This window comes from Coccinella septempunctata, chromosome 2, assembly GCF_907165205.1.
Source record: "Coccinella septempunctata chromosome 2, icCocSept1.1, whole genome shotgun sequence".
Lineage (NCBI taxonomy): Eukaryota > Metazoa > Arthropoda > Insecta > Coleoptera > Coccinellidae > Coccinella > Coccinella septempunctata.
Window position 1 is genome coordinate 4,218,158 of NC_058190.1, and position 26,330 is coordinate 4,244,487.

The 26,330-nt window shown below is 35.4% G+C and overlaps 1 protein-coding gene across 1 annotated transcript in view; it reads right to left on the minus strand.

Moving 5' to 3' along the window:
* LOC123307624 (diacylglycerol kinase 1) overlaps window positions 1-26,330 on the minus strand; it is a 262,505-nt gene that overhangs the window by 12,746 nt on the left and 223,429 nt on the right. Inside the window, exons 10-13 of the mRNA XM_044890010.1 lie at window positions 24,126-24,325; window positions 14,052-14,201; window positions 13,220-13,499; window positions 3,541-3,806 (exon numbers count right to left, since the gene is read on the minus strand). Coding sequence (XP_044745945.1) covers window positions 3,541-3,806; window positions 13,220-13,499; window positions 14,052-14,201; window positions 24,126-24,325 — 896 coding nt within the window. The remainder of the gene's footprint in view (window positions 1-3,540; window positions 3,807-13,219; window positions 13,500-14,051; window positions 14,202-24,125; window positions 24,326-26,330) is intronic.

Consider the following 26,330-nt stretch of genomic DNA (forward strand, 5'->3'; position numbering starts at 1 on the left):
TGAACAGAATTCAAAATAATTCAGAAACTCGGCAGAGGACCATAAATATTATCACCCGAGAAATAAAAGCAGGAACGCATTTCGAAAAAATGATATAAAATATGAATTCGTCCGATTCCTATTCCCTTATGACAAATATGCCATGCGAAGTGAAAATTGATTTCCTCAGAATAAATTATGTAGTCTTTAATGACAATAACGAAATTTCTGTAAGGGATGTAAAAAATATAGATTGATTCTTGAATGAAAAATCATGATATTCTGAGTACTGCCCTGAAAATATTGATATTTCATGAACCGTTTGGAAGAGCTTTCAGAAGTGAACAAACCCATAAAATTTGATAGAAATCGGACCTTGCAGTCCAGAGTTATGGTTATCGCAAATTTCGGCCAATATTCATGAATCACCCCGTATCTCCGAAACTTATAGCCTTAAGATACAAAACAAGCAAGTTTTCAGAGTCTCCTGGATGACCTGCATTCACCATTAGGCTATGACCAACGACTCATGAAACAGCCTGTATCTGGCATTGCCGATGTGAATACCTACTGGTGGTACTCAGGGCGTTTTCCGTTCTGTTTCTTAATTGTTCATAATTTTGTATTCTTGTTTCGTAAATTTTATTTTTCAATCCGTGATTCCAATTGTAGAGGCATAGTAGGCCAGCCTACTATGCTATTCAGCAGGAAAAAGTATTATATTTTTTTCTCGTGTAATATTCACGTGAATATTATACATATCTGAAATCAACAAAAAAATTTCAGCAAGATGAAAGAACAATAGTTTATATTTGAAAAATCAAAATTCCCTGTCGTATTTCGAAAATGACTGGATCAAAAAATTCAATAATATCATATTCGAATTCTTCATGGAAAACTGCCTGTATAATGTAACAACAGATTTCGAAATCGAGTTCAAATAAGCGAGTTATTCACATTCGGCTCCATTAAAAATGTCAATTTCATAATTTTCGTTCATAACTCAAAATCTATGAACGTTAGGTTGGATCTGTTTTCAGATTTGGAATACTCAAGAAAAACGAGCTCGAGAATGTGTCGTCCGTTTTCTTCTTGCTGCTATAGTTCTCGTGATCTCTTCAGTAGATAAAGAATTTTGCTCACCCTGTACTGAGTTGTGCCGATCGAATTTTTGTAAAATTTCCTCTTATGTCCAAGAAAATCGAAAATGACGAAAAAAGTTAGACCAGCACTTTTTGTTTTTTGTTCCTGAAAATGAGTGAACTAATTTCAACGGCATTTATTTGTACACGTGTAGCACAATTCTTTCCATGTTTTCATTCAGAAAAAACGATAAGTGCTAGCGAAATTGAATTTCGCGATTTCGGAAAATACGTCGAATTTACGGGAAAAAAATTACCGCACAAGGCAGCACAAATGTAGCACAAATTATTTCACCCCTTCTTAGGAACAAAAACAAAAGTGCTGGGCTTCCTTTTTGTTCAATTTCGCGATTTCCTGGTAAATTCGACGAATTTTCGAGAAAAAATTAACTGCACAAGACAGCCCAAATGTAGCACAAATTATTTCACTCATTTTTAGGAACAAAAACATAAGTGCTGGGCTAGATTTTCGTTCAATTTCGCGATTTCCTGGAAAATTCGACGAGTTTTCGAGAAAACATTTACCGCACAAGGCAGCACAAATGTAGCACAAATTATTTCACTCATTTTTAGGAACAAAAACAGAAGTGCTGGGCTAGCTTTTTGTTCAATTTCCCGATTTCCTACAAAATTCGATGAATTTTCGAGAAAACATTTACCGCACGAGGCAGCACAAATGTAGCACAAATTATTTCACTCATTTTTATGAACAAAAGCAAAAGTGCTGGGCTAGATTTTCGTTCAATTTCGCGATTTCCTAGAAAATTCGACGAGTTTTCGAGAAAACATTTACCGCACAAGGCAGCACAAATGTAGCACAAATTATTTCACTCATTTTTAGGAACAAAAACAAAAGTGCTGGGCTAGATTTTCGTTCAATTTCGCGATTTCCTACAAAATTCGATGAATTTTCGAGAAAACATTTACCGCACAAGGCAGCACAAACGTAGCACAAATTATTTCACTCATTTTTAGGAACAAAAACAAAAGTGCTGGGCTAGCTTTTTGTTCAATTTCGCGATTTCCTACAAAATTCGATGAATTTTCGAGAAAACATTTACCGCACAAGGCAGCACAAATGTAGCACAAATTATTTCACTCATTTTTAGGAACAAAAACAAAAGTGCTGGGCTAGCTTTTTGTTCAATTTCGCGATTTCCTACAAAATTCGATGAATTTTCGAGAAAACATTTACCGCACGAGGCAGCACAAATGTAGCACAAATTATTTCACTCACTTTTATGAACAAAAGCAAAAGTGCTGGGCTAGCTTTTTGTTCAATTTCGCGATTTCCTACAAAATTCGATGAATTTTCGAGAAAACATTTACCGCACGAGGCAGCACAAATGTAGCACAAATTATTTCACTCATTTTTATGAACAAAAGCAAAAGTGCTGGGCTAGCTTTTTGTTCAATTTCGCGATTTCCTACAAAATTCGATGAATTTTCGAGAAAACATTTACCGCACGAGGCAGCACAAATGTAGCACAAATTATTTCACTCATTTTTATGAACAAAAGCAAAAGTGCTGGGCTAGATTTTTGTTCAATTTCGTGATTTCCTGGAAAATCCGACGAGTTTTCGAGAAAACATTTACCGCACAAGACAGCACAAATGTAGCACAAATTATTTCACTCATTTTTATGAACAAAAGCAAAAGTGCTGGGCTAGCTTTTTGTTTGATTTCGCGATTTCCTGGAAAATCCGACGAGTTTTCGAGAAAACATTTACAGCACAAGGCAGCACAAATGTAGCACAAATTATTTCACTCATTTTTAGGAACAAAAGCAAAAGAGCTGGGCTAGCTTTTTGTTCAATTTCGCGATTTTCTGGAAAATTCGACGAGTTTTCGAGAAAACATTTACCGCACAAGGCAGCACAAATGTAGCACAAATTATTTCACTCATTTTTAGGAACAAAAGCAAAAGAGCTGGGCTAGCTTTTTGTTCAATTTCGCGATTTTCTGGAAAATTCGACGAGTTTTCGAGAAAACATTTACCGCACAAGGCAGCAAAAATGTAGCACAAATTAGTTCACTTATTTTTAGGGACAAAAGTAAAAGTGCTGGGCTAACGTTTTTCTTCATTTTCGATTTTCTGGCAAATGACAGGAAATTCGAACGGCACAACTCAGTACATGTATAGCACAATCTCTTTCAAACTTAAAAACCTATTTTTTTTAAAGTGCTGGGCAGGCCCATTCCATACATTTTGTGGAATATCCTGAGCAGCACACGACACAAAGCAGCACCACAGACTTTTTTTCGAAAATCGAAAACTGCAGCTTCAGACACATTCCACCTTGCCGACCCTGACGGGACGCCTTTGAGAGTATTCTTGTCCAAGCGAGAAATCGACAGATCCACTGACCCATTTCGGAACTAGAAAACCGAAGGAATCAAAATCGAAATAAAACTTACCACACCAATCGAAAAATAATTATTGATTATATTGTAGGGTATCCTTGTATCGGCCTGTGTTAAATCTGGTTCAGGAGGCGCGCTATCCGACAGTTCAATGAGCCATCTGTCGAGGAGTACGGTGGATGCCCTTGCTATTTTGTGGAGGATTTTATGAATGGATTCTCCCTCGTATCCGCCGCCCCAACGTAGGCATCTTGCCAGGTCGTTTCCAGTGCCGAGTGGAATGACACCCACAGCTGGCTGGCAATCGAGTTCCACTTTATCTGAAAATGAGGGATTACAGCATCTGGAAACTTGAATAATGGCCGGAATAATATTCGTTCGGTCTTTGACACAACTGTTGAATAGAGATCGCCTCTTGAATTTTCTCCTTTACACCGAATCTCTCGTTCTCGATGGAAAACTTCAGAAACCACCCACGATTTCAGGTTGATTTCACCAACTACGAATCAACATCGTTATATTCTGAAGAATTCTTTATTGTATCAGGGAAATACAGGGTGTATTTAAAGATGAGGTTTTTTTAACAGAAGAACTAACTGATCAAAATGAAGCGTTTCACCAAAAATCACCTATACAAAACTTTCAAAATGACAAAGTTGTTAAAAAATTGAAAATGACAACTATTCTAATAGTTGGGGAGTCGACGATGCTAAATCGGGATTTACCCGAGCAAGTGGAAAACTAGTGGATTTTGAAGATTAGATGGTAGAAAGAAAAAAACGTCCTATGAAGTATGCACTTTCAGCAGTGTATACTCTAAGTGTCTCTAATAATAAATTCATGTTAATCTGACAGTTTGCGTGGTGGGGATTGCAGTACGAAAGAGTTGAAAATGATAAAAATTTTTTCGAGGGTGTCAGCTTTTTAGAAAATATGTTAATTGGACCCAAAGGAAGCTACTTTTCAAGAAACTGACAATTCGGACGTGAAGCAAGGTTACATTGGTCCTTTGAAAATACACGAGCGTGTCAGATTTTCATACAGATGGTTAATCTCGGTATAACAGACGTGTTGATCCATCGATCTGACAATAATCATGGGGAGTTTACTTAATCTGACAGTTTAAATATGATAACACGGCATTCCTTTAAGGCTGTGACTAGAGTCCCGACTCGGGATCCGTGTCCAGTCCCGACTGACGAAATCAAATGACTCAATCACCAAACAAGTCTCTTGTCCTTACTCGGGATCCTTGTCCAGCCCCGACATTGTAAAAGAGTTTTGAGGTTATGTTCGCGAATCGTATAATATTAGTTATGAATAGTTGCGACAAAATTCAAGTAGTGATTGCTTATCAAAAAATAGTCTGGGCTTTTTCAAAATCAAGATTGCAAAGACAGGAGAAATACTATCTTGGAATATGAGAATGGAAGGAGCATCGAAGTATGCTAACTGGTGAGAAAGTTGTGAATTGCTTAGTGTAAATTGATCCAGAGGAATTGCCAGACAATTTTTGATTCAGAAGTGAACCTCTTCCTTACGGCCATTCTTGATTTAAAAAAAATGTGATCGAGAAAGGAAGCTGAAAAATATATTAGTGAAATGTATGATATTCTATACGAAATAACGATACAATGAAATGTATTTCTATTTGAAGTGTATGAAAATTTAGCAAAAAATGTAAAGGTTGTGGTTCTGTTTAAAATTTTCACCTTGAATGTTTCATTTCAAGATTGCTCTTTTTTCTCCTTATAAATGTGATGATTTGAAAATAAAATATTCTTCAACAACATATTTACCTTTATAGCAACTCATATCTACATGCCCGATTGAAATATAAATCATTGTTTCTATTTGACTGGGCATAGGCTCATGATTTTCGCTACTTCTTTCACTGCTTAATAATTTCAAAGCACCAGTGCAGCGCATCGTTGAATTCGGGACCGAATATCAGTCCCGAATTTAATGACGTCACTCGGGACTGGACACTAGTCCCGAGTCGGGACTCTAGTCACAGCCTTTTTTTAAAATATCTTCCTTCCTGTACCTCTAATCGTTTCTGTATTCATTTTGAAAGTCGTAGATAATAAAACTCTATACAACTTCTGTCTGAAGTAATTTTACATTCTCAACCGTTTTCGAGTTAGAGGGCGATAAGGGCGAGGAGCTTAGCCACACATGCGAAAGGGCCAAGGTCAATGTAGAAACACCTCGCATTAATCGCCATATATCTCGAAAACGTTCAAACCTAGAAAAAATTGCTTCGGTAGAAATTTGTAGAAAATGTTACACTCTACAACTTTTTTAATTAATGCGAAAACAATTTGAAGCCCAGGAGAGGAGAAAATTCAAAAAAATTTATTTTTGTGACCTTTATGGCCAATTTTTATTGTTCCAGCTTGCTGAAACTGTTAGATTATATTTTTTCCTTTATTCTTGAATCATTAGCTTCGATATAAGAAAAAAGCCACCGCGCACTTCGTAGAGGTTGAATTGAAGACCTGTTATTATTATTATTATCAAAGACATTTCTGTGCCAACCTCACTAAGTTTCTTTTTTCTATAATTTCTTGGTGAACACCTCTGAATACCGTTTGAAAATCATTGCTTGGTGAACTACTTTGCATAAAATAAAATGGATTTTCCGAAATTAAGTTTTTTACTTCACTAAGGAAAATGGAAATGTAAGTATTGAAACTGGTAACATGTGCTCAGTCATTCATGATTTTTATTTTCAGGGCATAAAGACAATGACTTGAGCAAACTCTACTGACTACACCATGTGCAGTTATTATTTTACTTTAAGTCAATTGAGAACTGTTCATTCACGTGAATTTCTGTATGCAGAAAGCATCCCTCGCATGAACGGCCCATTATGGGAAAATTATGACCTTTATAGGTCTATTCATTGATTCTCAGTCGTTAATCCTTCAATATTTTCAGAAATGCAGAGGTTTTATTGATTTCGATTTGGGAACCGAGTGACTGTCAAATTTCTGTTTGGAAAGTCAAAGTTTTATGAAACCTGCTGTGAGAGCTTTGTTCATTCCTCAATCAATTTGTATATTGTGTCATGAAGAGATCATACCATAAAGAAAATCATGAAAAAAAGCATGAAGAAACTATACTGACGTGCTAACATACAGGTCTTGTATACCTTGGTAAGGGTTTTTTCAATTGTGGTTCTGAAAATTCTGTAAATATGTAAGTAACGGAAATGTGTATGCTATGATGGTATATTGAATATTGGTTCATATTAATTTCTGATATGAATAGTACAAATTCAACTAAATTTATTAAATCAAAACAACGTATTGCATAGAAATAAAATCTTTGACGTATAGCAGATCAGCCCACGTACCACAAGCTCACGACAAGCGCACGACTCGACAATAAACCCGTTTTTCCCCTTTTTTCCTGCCTTATCTATAAGTCAAATAGTTTAAAATTTGTACCAAAGATGATCAGTTTTCTCTGTACGAACATCTTGTTAACACGAAAACTGTCGGGTGCGATTAGATTGCCGACTACACCACATCGAATTCGACATCGATAAGTTGTCGATAGACTGTCGATCGATCGTGGTACCACTGCAGATCACCTTATAGTTTTGTAACCTAGTCAAAGCTCTACTCGTTGTCCATAATTTAAAATTTTTGTGAATCTTTTAAAATTGCAAATGAAAATTTATCACATCCAACAACGTATTTCATTGATATCAATTGATTCCAAACAATGATCAGATGAAAACTAACACCCTGGTCTCAAAACAAAAACATACATTTGTTTTGTCGCTCAGGATGTTTGTTTTCTGGTCAACAAAGTCGATATTGAAATTCAATACAAGAAATATAATTCAAATTTCGCGCCTTTCAATTATAAAACAGAAAACTGTTATCAAACAGTTTTTCTGTATTGACAGTACGTTTTCAGCGCCATCTCATCGTGAAATGTTTTCAATGGCCAAAATGTAGTCGGTTTTTAGTATAAGAGATATACGGGCTTTTCCTATCTTTACACTCTATAATCTTTGGTGAATGGAATAAAAATCATTTCCCTATTTTCAACTTTTGACAAGCGGCTTATCATTCAAAACTTCACTCGAAATTCAAGGTATACAGGGTGTGCCGTAATGAATGGCGCTTCAGAAAAATATATTTCATGTTTAGTAAAAGTCCCTTGGTTTTCGAGATATTGGGTTTCAACCCCAGCGTGGTGTAAAAAATAATAAGGTTACCTGAGTGCCAAAGCGAGAGGAAACATGCCTGTTTCACTGGGATTTTGAAATGAATACAAAATAAATTTCTATTACAATGAGTCAAGGCAGAGTTTGATGTAAGCCTTTTTCTTTGATTTTTATCAACTGAAATGAGACTTCCAAGCAGAATAAAGCAATTATTCATAAGAAGTTGTAAAGCATCTAGTAGAGCTCCTGATGCCCACTTCGAACACTTTTTGTAAAACTCGATTCAATTAAACGATATTTTGAAATTGGTTTTTTCTCTCGTATTTTTTCATTATTAAGCCCTTTAGTTATAAAGTTAATAGTTTTTACGCGAATTTCGAGTAACGAAGTGAATTTTAGCACATTTGTAATCAAGAAAAAAAGCTAAAAATTAATTTCTATTACATTGAATCAAGAGCTTTGTTACAAAAATGCTGAAATTTAATTCATAACTTGAAATTAACTTGTAAATATTGATTTCACAACGTTGGGGTTCAATAATAAAAGGAAACGAGACAAAATAACAATTTTAAAATATCGTTTCATTGAATAAAGTTTCACAAATGATGTTTAAATTGGCCACCATGAGTTCTGATACATGATATATGGTCTACACTTTCTAATGAATCATAGCTTTATTACATATCAACCATTTTAAAATGAGTATCGTTTCATAGAATTAAATTTCACAAAAGATGCTCTAAGAAGCCACCATGAGCTTCAGTACATGCTCTATACCTTCTTATAGATGATTGCTTTATTCTGCTTGCATTTCTCATTTTAGCTGCTAAAAATTTTAGAAACAGAGTTTACATTGAACTAGGCCTCACCTGATTGCAACAGGAATTTATTTTGTATTAAATGCTGAAAATACAGAGAGTTATATCATTTCGGAATCTCAATGAAACGGGCATGTTTTTTTCTTGCATTGGCTCTCAGGTAACCATATTATTTTTCACACCACGCTAGGTTGAACTTATGAAAAAAAAATAAGCGAAACGGAAAAGTTGAGTTCAGATCATTTTTTCATGAAGAACTATTCTTGCGCCTCATGAATTACATTCGATAGATCATCTATGCAGGAATACTATCCAAAAAACAGTTGGAAAAAATTCCTTCATTTGGAGTTTTGCCTGCAGAACGAGTGGCGAAGGGGGTAATTCTCTTGAATATTAGAAAATCTCCAATATCTCGAAAACCAAGGCACTTTTACTGAAAGTAAAATATATTTTTCTGAACCGCCATAGAGTCCCCTACCCTCAGGCTTCATATTATCCATTCATTACGCCACACCCTGTATGCTGAATTCCGCATTTCAAAACTGAAAAACGTCCTTCGGGCCCAGTAACACCTTCCTAGTAAAAACTGTATGGCCATGGGCAAATAATGATTTTCACTGTGATGCTTCCCGCAACCCTTCGTCTCAGGCAGTGAGACATCCCGATAATAATTCAAGAAAACCGATATCGACATACACTGGTGGATCTCGAGAGCGTCTCTCTTGGCATTCTAACAATAATTGAAATAACGAAACATCACGATCAGATCTGTCCCCGATGGGACAGTCTGAACTCGAAGCCAACTTCGTCTCCTCGAGGAATTACGCCCGCACACAAACGAGCTGTATTCGATTCAGCTAACGAATTATGGAGTTTCCGTTTGATTACTTCAACCTTGTCCGACTGCTTCTCTCAGAAGATCTGGAGATAAAAGAATATTAACGTGAATTCTTTCCTTTATCCATTTTATAATCAACGATTTATACGTACTGGGTGTCAAAATTTGTCTGTAATCAATTGCACATTTATTTTTTTAACCCACCTTAATACAGGGTGCCCTGGTTTTTCTCTGTTGGTATCAACTTTCTTATTTTAAATGGGACACCCTGTATATTATTGCATTTTTGAATTCCTTATCAAATTTAAAGATACCTCTGGTTTGACAACCATGGTCCTATACAGGGTCTTTCACGAGGAACCTCACCCATATTTATACCGGAAACTACTGAACGTATTTTCATGAAATTCAGCACTTATAAGTATTTCACGATGCTGATGAAACCTAAAATATCTAAATGACGTCAACTTCCGTTTTTCGAATTAGAACACCATTTTTTTATTGCAGAAATAGATTCCTTAGAAAATGTCAAGTTATTTTGATGTAACATTTTTCAGTTTTGGTTGGAAAATTCTCTCTGAGCGGGAAAATTCGAAAAAAAAATCGAAAATAGAGCTCCGCTGAAACAAGAATAACTTCGAGGTTTGTGGATGGAAAATTTTCATTTTTGGGATTTTTCAAGATGTAAGATTGATGTCTCCACTTTAAAAATCGAAATCGCGATTCATGATACAGGGGGTGAAAAAATCGCTTTCAAAGGTAGGGATGACAAAATCGTGAAAAATCAATTTTTTCGAATTAAAACCCCATTTTTTTATGGCAGATATTGAATCTACGTTAAAAAATAATGTGAGTGTATGCATCACACCCTTGCCGTAAAGTGGATATTTTCTGAGTTATTCACAAAAAACTGTTTTTCGTCTTGAATTTTCAGCTATTTCTTTTCCCTTCACGCCAAAAAGATGAAATTTTCAGGAACTGTTACTTAAACCATGTTTTAGATTTTACTACCCTAATATGCAAGAGAAAAAAGTTACAGGTTGTTCCTAAATAGATGGCGAATTTTGATTCGAATTTGTATCGGAAACCTCTTTATTTCAACTAATCGGCCATCGGTTTTCTCTACAGTGATAAATAAATAATTCCTTATGAACCATATGCAAAAACTTACCATGTTTTACATTCTTTTTTTTTAATGATAGATATCATTAATTATGGTTCATAAGGAATTATTTATTTATCACTGGAGAAAAAACCGATGGCCGATTAGTTGAAATAAAGAGGTTTCCGATACAAATTCGAATCAAAATTCGCCATCTATTTAGGAACAACCTGTAACTTTTTTCTCTTGCATATTAGGGTAGTAAAATCTAAAACATGGTTTAAGTAACAGTTCCTGAAAATTTCATCTTTTTGGCGTGAAGGGAAAAGAAATAGCTGAAAATTCAAGACGAAAAACAGTTTTTTGTGAATAACTCAGAAAATATCCACTTTAGGGCAAGGGTGTGATGCATACACTCACATTATTTTTTAACGTAGATTCAATATCTGCCATAAAAAAATGGGGTTCTAATTTGAAAAAATTGATTTTTCACGATTTTGTCATCCCTAACTTTGAAAGCGATTTTTTCACCCCCTGTATCATGAATCGCGATTTCGATTTTTAAAGTGGATACATCAATCTTACATCTTCAAACATCCCAAAAATGAAAATTTTCCATCCAAAAACCAAAGTTATTCTTGTTCCAGCGGAGCTCTATTTTCGATTTTTTTTTCGAATTTTCCCGCTCAGAGAGAATTTTCCAACCAAAACTGAAAAATGTTACATCAAAATAACTTGACATTTTCTAAGGAATCTATTTCTGCAATAAAAAAATGCTGTTCTAATTTGAAAAACGGAAGTTGACGTCATTTCCGGAAAAACCGGAGGTGCTCATGCCTTGAAAATATTTTAGATTTCATCAGCATCGTGAAATACTTATAAGTGCTGAATTTCATGAAAATACGTTCAGTAGTTTCCCGTATAAATATGGGTGAGGTTCCTCGTGAAAGACCCTGTATAGCACCGATTCTGAGATATTCGACTTTTTCCTAAAATTTTTACAGCTGTAGGTACTCACTAAAATAGCTGATACTAATTTTCTAATGAATGTATCAAAATCAAATTTTGCCCAGCTCTTATCAATATATTGGACCATACGTTACATCTTAGTTTTTAGCAATCTGATATACTGGGTCTTACAAATTTTATTTGAAAATTCAAATAGAAGTTGAATCGTAACTTAACTTTTTCAAATGGCAACCTATATTTTGTTATTATTTATCATGTAGAGCATGTTGAAACGAGCAAAAAATGCATTTGAACTTTTTCTGTTATGTGAATAGTTTCAGAAATATGAACGAAAAAGTGAATTTTACCGTAAGAACCAACGATGTTCATTATCACTGGGTGTTCTGATTTCTTAGTTGGGGAGCCGAAGAGGGAAATTCGGGATTTACTCGAGCGTGTCAGATTAATATAAGGGGAGATACCTTGGACCCTGTAGAGTACCTCTACCAAAAATTACACCTGTATAAAAGGGGAATTATCTAGGACAGCCTGTCAGAATAGTAAAAAAAAAAACGATCATTGTACATACTCGAGCGTGTTAGATTAAGATATATGTGGTTAATTACATGTTGAAAAGTATATATTCTCTTAATCTGACAATTTAAGAGTGTCGAGAATGTGTGGGAGGGCGCCAAAGTTGCAAAAAAAAACGTGACGTGTACATTCTCGAGCGTGGTGGTGTTTGTTCTTATTTTGAAGCTGATGATTCAAGAATAACGGAAAAAATATAATCTGACAGTTTTTTTGAATTATCTCCTTCCCTGGGCTTCAAATCTTTTTGGCATTCATTATAAAAGTTGTAGAGCATAACATTTTCTACAAATTTTGTCTGAAGCAATTTTTTCTACGATCAAACGTTTTTGAGATATATGGCGATTAATGCGAGGTATTTAGCGATACATGCTGAAACGAAAATTCACTCGTTGGAAAATAGTACATTCTAAGAAGGTTCAGTCACAGACAATACTAAAATTTTCGTGACTAATTTCATAATTGTCATCATAGAAATACCTTGTCATTTTGACAATTGCAGATTAGACTGGGATTCTATATTGACCTTGCCCTTTCGCATGTGTGGCTAAGCTTCTCGCCCTCTAACTCGAGAACGGTTAAGAGTATGTAAAATTGCTTCAGACAATAGTTGTGTAGAATTTTATTCTCTACAACTTTCATAATAAATACAAAAACGATTAGAGATACAGGGAGGGAAATATTCGAAAAAAGAGATTTTTATCATCTTCAAAGAGTCAGATTAGGAAAACCATCCCTGATTAGTGTCAGATTAATGGGTCAACACGTCTACAACACACAGATTGACCATCTGTATGAAAATCTGACATGCTCGAGTATGTACAAGTAACGATTTTTTTTACATTTTCAAAGGACCGCTGTGACCTTGCGTTACATCCAAATTGTCAGTCCCTTGAAGAGTAGCTTCCTTTGGGTCCAATTAACATATCCTCCAAAAATCTGACACGCTGGAAATTTTTTTTTTCACCATTTTCAACTCTTCCGTACGGCCAGTTCCACCGCCCAACAATATACAGTATCTTCATCTGACACGCTCGAGTATGTACACCTGACGATTTTTTTTACATCTGCAGACGCTTTCCCCACCGCTGAAAATGCATACATCATAGAACCTTTTTTTTTGTACCGTCTAATCTTCAAAATCCACTAGGTCTCCACGACGCTCGAGTAAATCCCGCTTTAGCATCGTCGGCTCACAACTATATGTCACTTTGAATAATATGTTGAACCTTTTGCGAATCGTAACTTACCCATAGTTTCCAGAACCCAACCAACAGTGCCGTCCCCACCGCAGCATATGACCTTGAAATTTGGCACGTCCTTGAACATGTTCAGACCCTGCATAGGACCACCTGTTGCCAGGTTGTGCACCTGTCTCGGGTTGAGGATGTACTGAAACTTCCTCATTATCCGTAATCCTTGTCTGCCTCCCGATTTTGGATTGATAAAAACCAATAGAGGCGCCGTGTTCGGAGTTGGCGTGATTTGAAAAGAAATCGCAGGTTGTTTGTTTCCTGAAGAGTAGCTGTTCTGGAAGAAGACGTGAAAAAGGAGTATGGGACTTTTGCGTTCTTGTCCATATGCAGGGTAAGTCTTTGGCTCTATGAATATTTCGACAGTCGATTCTTGAGGTCAAAAGAAACAGTTTTTTTCTATACCATTTTTTCCGAATAGGCTCGGTTTAAAAGATACAGGCTGTTGAAAAACCATAAAAAATTTTTATTTTGAGTTCAATCTCACAAACGGTTCGAATGAAATGAATTTCGAAATATAGTTTTTCATTTATTTGATGAATTTTTTTCAACACAAGATATCAACTACGTCTTCCAGATTTCTAATTATGACCATTATGTACCATAAAAATACCGAAAATTCTTGAAATTAATTGGACGCTATCTGATGAATATCAGAATACCAGAATATCAACTTAATATACTCTGGTATCGGATCAAAACATCTTGGAGCGAATATTCCTGCGATGAATTGATGGAAGGTCAGTGATCCCTATCCATTTATGTGCAGTGTATTCAAAATATTTATCGAGAACAAAATTTTCGATTCTAAGAAGAAGAAAAAACTCACATTATCTGGTCCATACTTCGAACCACGTTTCTGAAGAGATCTTTGTCTGTCTAGAACTATTGGACATATGGCTGTAGGAGGAAGAATATGAACAGCATGCTCTCCCAACCCGCATTCAGCTTTAACTTGGGAAACGCATTTATTGTGAAGCTGAAACAAAAATTGAAATGAACATTTTCGAGATTTCCTCAGAAAATAATTCGGAATTAGGTGAATCGAATCATTTATAGAGGATGTCTCAGGTTTGATGGATATAGTTGTAGAACCTCAAAATGAGACGAAAAGTTCCCATGAAGGAATGTACGGAAACGCTTCGTTAAAGAGTTACGTTGCGATCATGGATTTAAATATTTTTCTTCGAAGCGGGACAGAGATAAAGGAATGAAATTTGCAGAGTTATTTTTCGAATAGGGATGCACCTAAAACCCAATCACTCACCCATCCTCCATTGCATCCAAGTTTCCGAATAAAATCGTCTCTTCAATGCAAATCTTTTTAATGATAATACTCAGAGCCTGAATGGAAAATCGTTGTTGTTGATTTTAGCCTTCGAGGATGATGAGGCTATGGGGGATGAGTAAAAAGTTGTGTTTTTGTATTGATGCCCATGAGATCAACGAGCCGAAACTTTACTGCAGTCTCGTCTCGTGCGCGAGTCTCGTGAAAGTCTCGTGGTCTCGTTGTTCATGACGTTTTGTGAAAGAGGAACATTTGAATTATATCATAATTACAAGGCATAAGAACGAGGATATATTGAGAAATTCTTAGCCTACTATAGAACTAAACAAAATTATCAAAATATTTATTACTAAACATATTTATACGTAGTTTGAATTATAACGACCTATTTTCTTCAATATAAGTTGAGTTTTTTAATGGGTTTAAGGTCTGAAGATGACAAAAACCAATTTATTTAGTTGTCGACAGTTTCGATAACTTTTATTGTTATTTATGTATTTCTGTACAAATCATTGAAAATCTTGACATCATCCACACAAATACTTAAAAAAAACACATTTACACTGATTTAAATGCACAAAGGTAAAAGTACACTGAACAAGTACAAGATATCGAAAAACAACCAGTAGGTAATTGGAAATTCAAGGGTCCATCTTTCTGTATGTGGTACTTACAGCTAAGTTTTTGGTTTTCCAAGTCTAATCATTAAAATATTAGGAAATGAACAGCAATAACACAACATGGAACCTATGTTTACAAATTCACAAATGACAAGTCTGATATGCAAGAACGTCTACATGTGGTAAGAGAAATCTAGAAACGTTTCGCCGAAGGATAAACATCGAATATTTTTCTTCTTTTTTTCCTTTTCTTCTTTTCTTCTCTTCCTTCTTTTTTTTTTCCTTTTTTATATTGATAAAGAGTACTAGGTTATACCTTTAATATGGTCTAACAAGTTGAAAAATGCCGAATTCAAATTGTCTATATCTGATCTTTTGTTCAGAGTGTTCTCCTCATTACGTATGGCAATCATTTCATGCAAAAGCCGCTTTTTTAACATTTTTTGCCTTCCCACTACCTCCACCCTCTCAAAGTCAAAACGATGTAAAGTGTCTAACGTATGTTGTGCAAGGGCTGTTATATTGCCTTTCTTTTTAATTGGATTGAGAGAATTCAACATGTCTTCGGTGGCTGATTTGCAGGACAATGCTTTAAAGGTTCTACCATTCAATGTACCAGTTTTTAAAAGATATGTTGATGATATCTTCGCCGCAGTTCCTGCTGATCAAGTGAATTTTGTTCTGGAAACTTTTAATAAATATCACCCTCGAATTCAGTTTACGTTAGAAATAGAAAAGGATAGAAAAATATCATTCCTTGACACACTGATAATTCGAGAGGATAACAAACTGAAAGTAGACTGGTACCACAAACCAACATATTCGGGCAGAATATTGAATTTCAATTCACACCATCCCTTCTCGCAAAAATTGAACACAGCTGAAAATCTGATGCGAAGGGCCTTGATACTATCGCACCCATCCTTTCATAGTAAAAATATAGAGAAGATAAAAAACATCCTCCGAAGTAACAACTACCCTATCTCTATTATCAGAAGACTAATTAATATGAATATTTCCACCGAGAATACGACCACAAGAGAGACGCGAGAAAACAAAAAATATTACAAAATCCCATATATAAAAAAACTGTCACAGAAAATAGCAAAGATATTAAAATCTGATAATGTGGAGATCACACAAAAATCGCAGAACACCATAAAAAAATACTATTCAAGGTTAAAAGATGAAACTCCGAAAGACCAGTTATCAGGGGTAGTTTACCGAATACCTTGCAACGATTGCAACCAAACATATATTGGCCAAACAGGAAGATACATGCAGACTCGCACAACAGAACACCGTAGAGACATGTTGAATTCTCTCAATCCAATTAAAAAGAAAGACAATATAACAGCCCTTGCACAACATACGTTGGACACTTTACATCGTTTTGACTTTGAGAGGGTGGAGGTAGTGGGAAGGCAAAAAATGTTAAAAAAGCGGCTTTTGCATGAAATGATTGCCATACGTAATGAGGAGAACACTCTGAACAAAAGATCAGATATAGAAAATTTGAATTCGGCATATTTCAACTTGTTAGACCGTATTAAAGGTATAACCTAGTACTCTTTATCAACATAAAAAAGGAAAAAAAAAGAAGGAAGAGAAGAAAAGAAGAAAAGGAAAAAAAGAAGAAAAATATTCGATGTTTATCCTTCGGCGAAACGTTTCTAGATTTCTCTTACCACATGTAGACGTTCTTGCATATCAGACTTGTCATTTGTGAATTTGTAAACATAGGTTCCATGTTGTGTTATTGCTGTTCATTTCCTAATATTTTAATGATTAGACTTGGAAAACCAAAAACTTAGCTGTAAGTACCACATACAGAAAGATGGACCCTTGAATTTCCAATTACCTACTGGTTGTTTTTCGTTATCTTTTACTTGTTCAGTGTAATTTTACCTTTGTGCATTGAAATCAGTGTAAATGTGTTTTTTTTTAAGTATTTGTGTGGATGATGTCAAGATTTTCAATGATTTTTACATCTCATTTCAGAGCCCTGATGATGATAATAAAAATTATCGAAACTGTCGGCAACTAAATAAATTGGTTTTTGTCATCTTCAGACCTTGAACACATTAAAAAACTCAACTTATACTAAACATATTCTTCTCTTGATTGGATACACATTACAGCTAACCTGCAACGTCTCTAGACCATTCATGTTTCTTGCTTCTTACTCTGTGAACCAGACCTCCACAGCTTTTATCAACTTCTCGTTGGAATTTTTTTTTCTACCTTTTAAACATTTTTTTCAGTTGAGGAAAGAGATGATAGTCGGATGGAGCCTAATCTGGTGAATAATGGGGGTGTTCTAGTAATTCAAACCATAAATCACGAATTTTTTGCATGGCAACATGAGATTTGTGTGCAGGGGTGTTGTCCTGCAGAAACATAACACCTTTGGATAGCTTTCCGCTTATTTTCTCTTAAATTTTTTTCCCGTAGAGTGGTCACTAATGTCGAATAGTAATCTCCGGTTATTGTTCTACCCCTATCTAAAAAAATCAATCATGATTACTTCATGGCAATCCTAAAAAACTGATGCAAGAACTTTTCCAGCAGACTTTTGGACACGAAACTTAGGTCTTGGAGAACCAGAGTGTCGCCATTCCATCGATTATTGCTTTGTTTCTGGATCGTAGAAATGTAGGTACCCAAGTCTCATCCATATAGTAAGAATTCGGTTTAAGAAGACTACATCGTTTTCAAATCGGGCACAGACCGAACGCGATGCTTCTACCCTTGCACGCTTTTGGTCAACTGGTCAACATTCAAACCTTTGAGGATCCATTTTGCAGCAATTTTTCTCATTTCCAAATTAACGTGAACTATATGATGAATGCGTTCGTATGAAATATTCAGTGCGTCAGATATCCGTTTTAGCCCAATTCGACGGTCTGATAAAATCATGTCATGAACTGCATCGATATTTTCGGGGACTGACACAGAAACTGGCCTTCCCAATCATAATCTTCAATGGAAACATTGAACAATTTCCTAAAGTTCTCGTAACTTTTTTGTCTTTGAAGTTACAAATTTGAAACTTGAATCTTCTATAGGCACTTTACTACGAAGAATCTACTGATGACCTCCAAAAATATTCTTTTCATTTCGAATCATTAAGTAAACTTTCATTTTTTTAAATGCAGACTTTTATTGAATTTGTTATTTTTGAATTGGAAAAAAATCTTTTGCCACTAGATTCTACGTATGAAAGTGCCTAAGAAGGTTCAAGTTTCAAATCTGTAATTCAAACACAAAAAAGTTATGAGAACTTTTCGGAATCGTCAAAATCTCAATATTTGTTTATAACTCGAAATCTAGAATTGATAGGCCGATTCTGTTTTTAGATTTGGATTAGTCATGAAAAAATAGCTCGACAATGTGTCATCCGTTTTCTTCTAGCTGCTGTAGTTCTCGAGATCCCCTCAGTAGACAACGAATTTTGCACAGCCTGTACAACCTGAAGACGGCCGACAGATCAGCGAATACCGAGATCGCCACCAGTCTTTTTGGACCTGAATCTCCCTCAACTTCAAAAGCATGCAGAGGAGTTGAGCTTTCAAAGCTCACCCGAGCTTTTGATGAGACAAAATAGATGAGTTTTTCAGGTAAGGAACTTGGCCTCTATGGAGACTTCGATGATAGATGTGGAGCAAAACTCGAAGATATCAACGCCAGGTTAAGACAGTATTTGCAGAGATGCAAATTGGCGAAAGTGCAGGGGTATGACGGTAGCTGAAGGAAACCTTGACCAGATTCCATGCTCTGGGAGTAGAAGCTCACGACTCAAGATGGCATGTGAACCATCTCGATTTTCAACATTGTAGTTGAAACTTCTGATGTGGCAGGTTTATTGATCTTATAGACGGAGAGCCAGAGCCAAAAAAAGTCTCTGAATTTCTTAAGCCTGGTTTTTTCTGATGTGATTGCAATCATAATATACAATAAAATGCTGCGGTCAGTCAAGTGGATGTTAGAACATGTGCCTCAGGTGCGCGATCAAACATGTCGTGATCACCGACATAATAAAATCAATTTCTTAAGGCTGAAACTTTATAAACTTTTGTATTTTGGTATCTTAATCAAAATTATGATAGTCAGTCAACGTCCAATCGGGACACAGCTGGTCAGTCAGCTTTAATGTGCGTAGCGCGAGGCGAAGCATCGTTTAGAAGGGTGCAATTCGTTTATTAAGCGTGAAAATTTTTTGTAACTACTACTGACTATATTATTAATGAATAAAATGGTCAGTCAGCCATTCCGTAGAACAACGCCCGTCAGTCAGTGGATAAAAAATTAAATTTTTTTCACTTTCTATAGATATTACATCATAATCATTCAAAGTAACACATTTATTTTAATGAGGCACTTCCATGTCGCAATTGTGCCTTAAAATTTTAGAAATAAAATTCGTTCGAAATCAACAGTGTACTCAACTAACGCAGGTATACGCACAGGTAAGAACTCATTGATTTTCAAACATTTTCAACTAATATTCATTTAATTCATTAGGGATAACAAGCTATAAATAATCATCACATAATTCATAATCTGAATGTTTCATATCATACTATCGTGATCTGACACGTCAAGCTCATCAGGTGTTGCAGAATCTAAAAAATATATAAATTTGTGATTGTTTAATTCAGATAAAGATATTTCTATACCTGTATTTTCTTGTAAAGGTTGAATAATATCATCCTGTACAAGTTCTGGTAATTGATCGCCTTTGAACCAATGACACTCATATTTCTCATCCACCAATTTCCAGCCGTAGTCAGTAGGAGATAGCCCCGTTGTAATTTGACGGTGAGCATTACGCCAAATATTTGTAATGAATCTCGCTCTTAAGAACTGCTGCATCAATTCTGATTGGCATGGTGGCATACTTGACCCATCTACATTGATTATTTTAATTTTAAAACGATCGTTTATGGTACTAAGACATTTATACGTCTTCTAAAATAAAACGAATCTTGCCTTGTCAATTGATTTAATTTTTTTCAAGACATACAAATGGGAAACAAATCCTTGAACCCTATTTAACATATTATTCTGGTTGCTTTCATCTGCAAGTCCAAGGTCAGCGAATGTTTTTCGAAAATCTTCGCTCTGCTTCATTATCTGCATAGGTTTTTTTTACCTTTCTCATAAAAAGCTGGATTAAAATCACTTTCAATTAGAGCATGCAGTCCAGGAAGAGCATTGCAAACAGAATTTCACAATTTTTGATGCATTCTACGGACATTAATCATCCTTTGATGATTCCTAGTCCCAACTTCTATCTACGCGCATTAATGCTGACTGACCAGCTGTGTCCCGATTGGACGTTGACTGACTATCATAATTTTGATTTAGATACGAAATTACAAAAGTTTATAAAGTTTCAGCCTTAAGAAATTGATTTTATGATGTCGGTAATCACGACATGTTTGACCGCGCACTAGAGGCACATGTTCTAACATCCACTTGACTGACCGCAGCATTTTATTGTATATTATGATTGTAATCACCTGAGAAAAAACCAGGCTTAAGAAATTCAGAGACTTTTTTTGGCTCTGGCTCTTGGACTATTAGCTGTCTTTGTTTTCATAATTGTGTTTGGGCGGCTTTCGACTAAATGGAGGTACGGTGGACCTAATTTTTACACTGCGACAGCTGCAAGAGAAGGCCCGTGAACAACAATTAAGGATCTATACACCCAACATCGATTTAAGTAAGGCCTTCGACTCGGTGAATCGGAGAGCGCTATGAAAAATCATGGGACGCCTTGAAGTACCCGAAAAATTCTTAGCAGTATGTAAAAGCCTTCATACCAACAACACCGCTAGAAAACAGCATAATGGCTCTACAACCGACCATTTCTCAACCAACTCTGGAATAAACCAAGGCTGCGTTTTAGCGCCTTTACTGTTCAATATTTTCGCCATAGCTGTATCGATAATTGCTGACATGAGTATGCCTGTAAGAGGTGTTAGAGTAAGATTCTGATTTGATGGAGGCCTATTTAACCCGAAGCGTCTCAGAGCAAAAACCCGTACAAAGTTCATCACGAAACAATATGCAGACGACTGCTTGCACTTATCGCTAGCAGCTCAGAGGATCTACACATAATGTTGGACACCTATAAACATATATAAGAAGCTTTAAGCCTTAGACTCGATATCGACAAAACCAAAATCCTGGTGAGTCCGCCAGAAAGCCTTCAAGCATGGGAAGCTTCATAAATACTAGAGCCAACCTAACCTAGACACGGAAATACACAACCGTATCAGTTCAGCATCGCGGACATTCTGAAAGCTAAAGGACAGAGTATTTCAAAATCACAACCTCAATCTGAAGACCAAGACAGCTGTTTACAAAGCAGGGGGGAGGACCACTGCTTCTTTGCGGAAGCGAAAGCTGGACGCCCTACAGGCGACATATTAAACAGCTTGAACACAAGCAACAACGTCGTCTAAGACAAATAATGCACATCAGATGGTTGCACAAAGTTCCAAATGCAGAAGTCTTGCAACGCGCGAGTTGTACAACAATTGAGACGAGGGCCCGACTAAGATGGAGCAGCCACATTCTGAGGATGTTTTTCTACCCTTATCCAAAAAATCAATCATGATTATACCACGGCAATCCCAAAAAACTGAAGCAAGAACTTTTCCAGTAGATTTTTGGACACAAAACTTCTTAGGCCTTGGAGAACCAGAGTGTCGCAATTAATCGATTGTTGCTTTGTTTCTGGATCGTAGAAATGTACCCAAGTCTCATCCATAGTAACAATTCGGTTTAAGAAATCTACATCGTTTTCAAATCGAGCACAGATCGGTTCTAACCTTGGACGCTTTTGGTCAACATTCAAACATTTGGGGATCCATTTTCCAGCAATTTTTCCCATGTCCAAATTGACGTGAACTATATGATGAACGCGTTCGTATGAAATATTACAGTGCTTCAAATATCCGTTTTAGCCCAATTCGACGGTCTGATAAAATCATGTCATGAACTGCATCGATATTTTCGGGGACTGACACACAAACTGGCCTTCCCGATCGGTCATCATCTTCAATAAAACATTTATATCTTTTGAAGCTTGCAGTCCAATTTTTCACGGTCGCATACGAAGGACATTGATCACCAAGGGTATTAAGCATATCTTCGTAAATCTGCTTACCTCTTAACCCTTTTAGATACAGGTACTTGATGATGGCTCGATACTCCAATTTTTCGATTTCCACAATTTCGGTGGACATCTTCTTTCTCTCAATTTATTGCGTAACTTTTTTGACCTCAAACTTCACACTGACACTTGTAATGAGTTATTGTTCGTTGCTATGGTAACGCGATATATTTCTTATGCATGCAACTGGTCTAGGCTTACTAGATGTCAATACATCCTCGTACATGAACAAAACCATATGGCAGATTATTGTTCGGGAATAAATTGCAAGTGAGAACTTTCTCGAACCACTTGGAACCTGACACTGCCTACCAAAACAAGCCTAAAATGTTACTCTCGATTTGAGGTGGCTTGTAAGGATATATCTATACTCCATTCACTTTCATTTTAGCACTCGGTTAGCCATGAAAATTTGACACATTTCACCCTGTATAGTACGAAAATATGGGGTTATGACGGTTGTCAAAACATTTTTGGGTTTTAAATCAACGCTATGTTGCCCGTTCTACGTAAAAGTTTCTGTTATTACGTATTTTATCACAATGTCGAATCACTTCAGAAATTATGTGACGAACATAATTGAAGTTTATACAAACTGATTGAAGGCATACCAAATCCAGTTATTTGCATGGAAAATACAGGAGATCAGTATGATATCATAATATGCACTAGCTTGAGGAGAGTTAATGTTCGTTATCTTGTTTGGCTAAAGTTTGAATACGTTACATCAGTTGTAGATTTCAAAAATATTAACCCGAAGATGAAATGCATATGATGCAGTGGTTAGGAATGGAATCTTCCGAAGGAATTAACAAATCAATACAAGAATGTTGAATTCTTCAACAAAAATCATCTTGCATCAATATAAGTAAAAGGAATTAAAGGAAGACTCAAGTCAAGATGAACTTCACCGTTGAAGAAAAAATTTCACATGAATAAACAATTAACAGGACAACTGGCGCGTATTTGTCTCTGTTCATCTAAATACATTGATATGATAATAATAATTAGGTATTTATTGGTACCTTAAGACATTTACAATGTATAGGATAAGTCAAATGAAAAATAGAAAAATCAATTTTCGGGAACTTATTCTACGATGTACTAAAATTTTCGCATTACTTCACTCAAACATAAAATTCTCAAATGCCAAAACTTTTTTGGGTCTCTCAATAGAAGAAAATTCTTTGTCATCCTCTTCATTCACAATCTATCTGATTATGGAAATATTCAGCTGAAATATAAGTCGTTTAGATTCAGATGAAACATTATATAAATTCTCTCACATTGAATATGTTAGCTACCGTCTGACGTATTGAATATCACTTTAGAATATCAGGGTATAACTATTTGAATGAGCAGACCTGAATTCTAAAGAGCACTTCCTGAAACCCTGTCCCTTTTTTCAATCACTTTCGACATTTTCGTAATAAAAATTGATTAGTTGTGGCAACGGCGTTATGACATTAACGACATTTCATGAGTGCCAACCTTACTCCGTTCTAGATACAAAAACTCGAGAAAATTATTTCATGACCAACCGACTGCTAAAATAAATGTGAATACAGTATACTAGGTCGATGATTCATTACCGTTATGGAAAGAACACATTTTTCACATAATTTTCGAGTTAAATCTATCTTCTCGCAATTTTCCACCTACATATTTCAATTACATTTTTCAACAGGGTTAACTGGATGTCAAACGAGAAAAGCTTGTTTCAGCATTGAATTATTGAGCTGAATATTAAATATTGAATATCAAAGGACACCGTGAAAGAAGGGAGATAAAATTTCTTAATTTACTCACGGTAATTTGGCACCATCTACAATGAAGTCCTGTTATGCCGCCTTTCACAGGTTTTCGACATCTTGCACACTTCCCATGGCAGTTTCCTTCCACCCAGAAATGATTGAGGGCTTGCGACGATTTCTTACTTTTTACATAGGTTGCTATACAACTTGCAGGTGCTCTATGGACGCATCGTTCGTGAACAGTGAATTTACAGACTGAAATGAAAGAAATAATTATAGGCTAAGGCCGAACTCACACGAATACAGGGTGGTCGACGAAAAACCCACATTTTTCACATTAACTTTGTTACTGATAGTGATACAAAAAAATGCTATCCACGGAAGCTTTGCGAAATAAAATAATTGTTTTCGAAATAATTTCAAGAAAGGAAATTACAGGCTGGACATGGAAACCTCTGTATATTTATCTATTGTCGGCTAGCTTTTACGATTTATTCCTACTGAACAATTGATCAAATTAATTATTTGATCCACAAATACAGGGAATATTGTGATTACAAATTTTTTAGTTTTGTTTTTCATTCAATGGTTCAGTTTTTGTTAGTATAGATCTAAAATCATTTTGTGTTCTAAGAACAGTTCTTATGTTGAATTTGGAACCGATTCTTTTCATTTTTTCTGATACTCCATTAACATAAGGAATGATGTTCAATAAATTTGGTTGTTCTTGACGGTTTCTTGGTTGTTCCTGATCATCGTTATGATCTTGGTTAGACGTTTTTCTTTCTAAATTTAATATTGTTTTCCCTATAAAATCTGCTGTGTGTTGATTATCCCTAAGAAAATTTTTAATGAGGTCAATTTCATTATTTCTAATTTCAGGTGTGGGACTCTATCATAATGTGTTTGATAAAAGTATTTGTCTATATATGTAGTTTTGTTTATATTTTGTGATATAAATATATTACTCACGTCATTCTTAGGGATACCTAATCATTACCCAGCAGATTTGATAGAGAAATCAATATTAAATTCAGAAAGAAAAATGTCTAATCAAAATCATAATGATTATAAGGAACAACCAAGAAATCGTCAAGAACAATCAAATTTATTGAACATCATTCCTTATGTTAATGGCCTTTCAGAAAAATTCAACATGAGAACTGTTTTCAAGACACAAAATGATTCAAGATCTATACTAACAAAAATTAAACCTTTGAATGAAAAACAGAAATAAAAATATTGTATTTAAAAAATTTCCTTTATTTTGTGGTATAACTTATAGACCTATAGAAATAAGAAAACGCGTACGTAAAAATAACATTAAAAGTAGAGAAATTAATAGATCACAAATTGCAGATTATATGTGTTCAATACAGGAGACCACATGATGGATCGGAACAACACAGAAATTCCAATAATAGAACCGGATCATTTTAAACGAGTCCATGTGCATTTCGTTTTTTGTTGAATCAAAATAATGATTTGGCCAATTGTTCAGTAGGAATAGATCGTACATATTTGGATTGATTTACTGAGAAAAAACTGGACATCCGGTAATTTCAAAATTAAATGAATCAACGTCTCCATGTATTGACAAATAAATGTCATTTCCTGAAACTTTTTAGGGTTTTCACTCCCAATCTCTGAAACATATTCATGGAATATTTCGAACAAAAATATATAGACACATATCGTTTAGAATTCGAATTTCGCGCCCCTCAATTATAAAACAGAAAACTGTTATTGAACAGTTTTTCTGTATTGATGATACATTTTCAGCGCCATCTCATTGTCAAATGTGTTTTCACTGGCCAAAATGTAGTCGGTTTTTAGTACTAGCGATATGAGGGCGTTTCCTATCTTTCTACTCTTATAATCTTTGATTCAAAACCTCTTTGATAAAAATGGCCATCTGACATCAGACAAAATTTCATATGTTTCTGAAAATGTCCATCGAATTAATATTTTAACCAGTCGTAGGGCTTCAAGAATACTTTTGAGTCACAGCTGGCGCTCACATCACTTTAGTCGCTTCGTTTCCTATCTTTCTACTGTATAATCTTTAGGCGCAACTTCATCCTAGTCTTATAAAGCCTTTTCATTGGTTGGCCGGTTGTCGATGACTGTTGACATTTCATTATCCTAAATTTCCTGTCCTGTCAGTCAGTTTCAAGTAAATTATTAAATATAGATATTATTATCAAAAAGTAACAACTCTTTGTTATTGAATTAGCATTATTATTGATAATGATTAGGA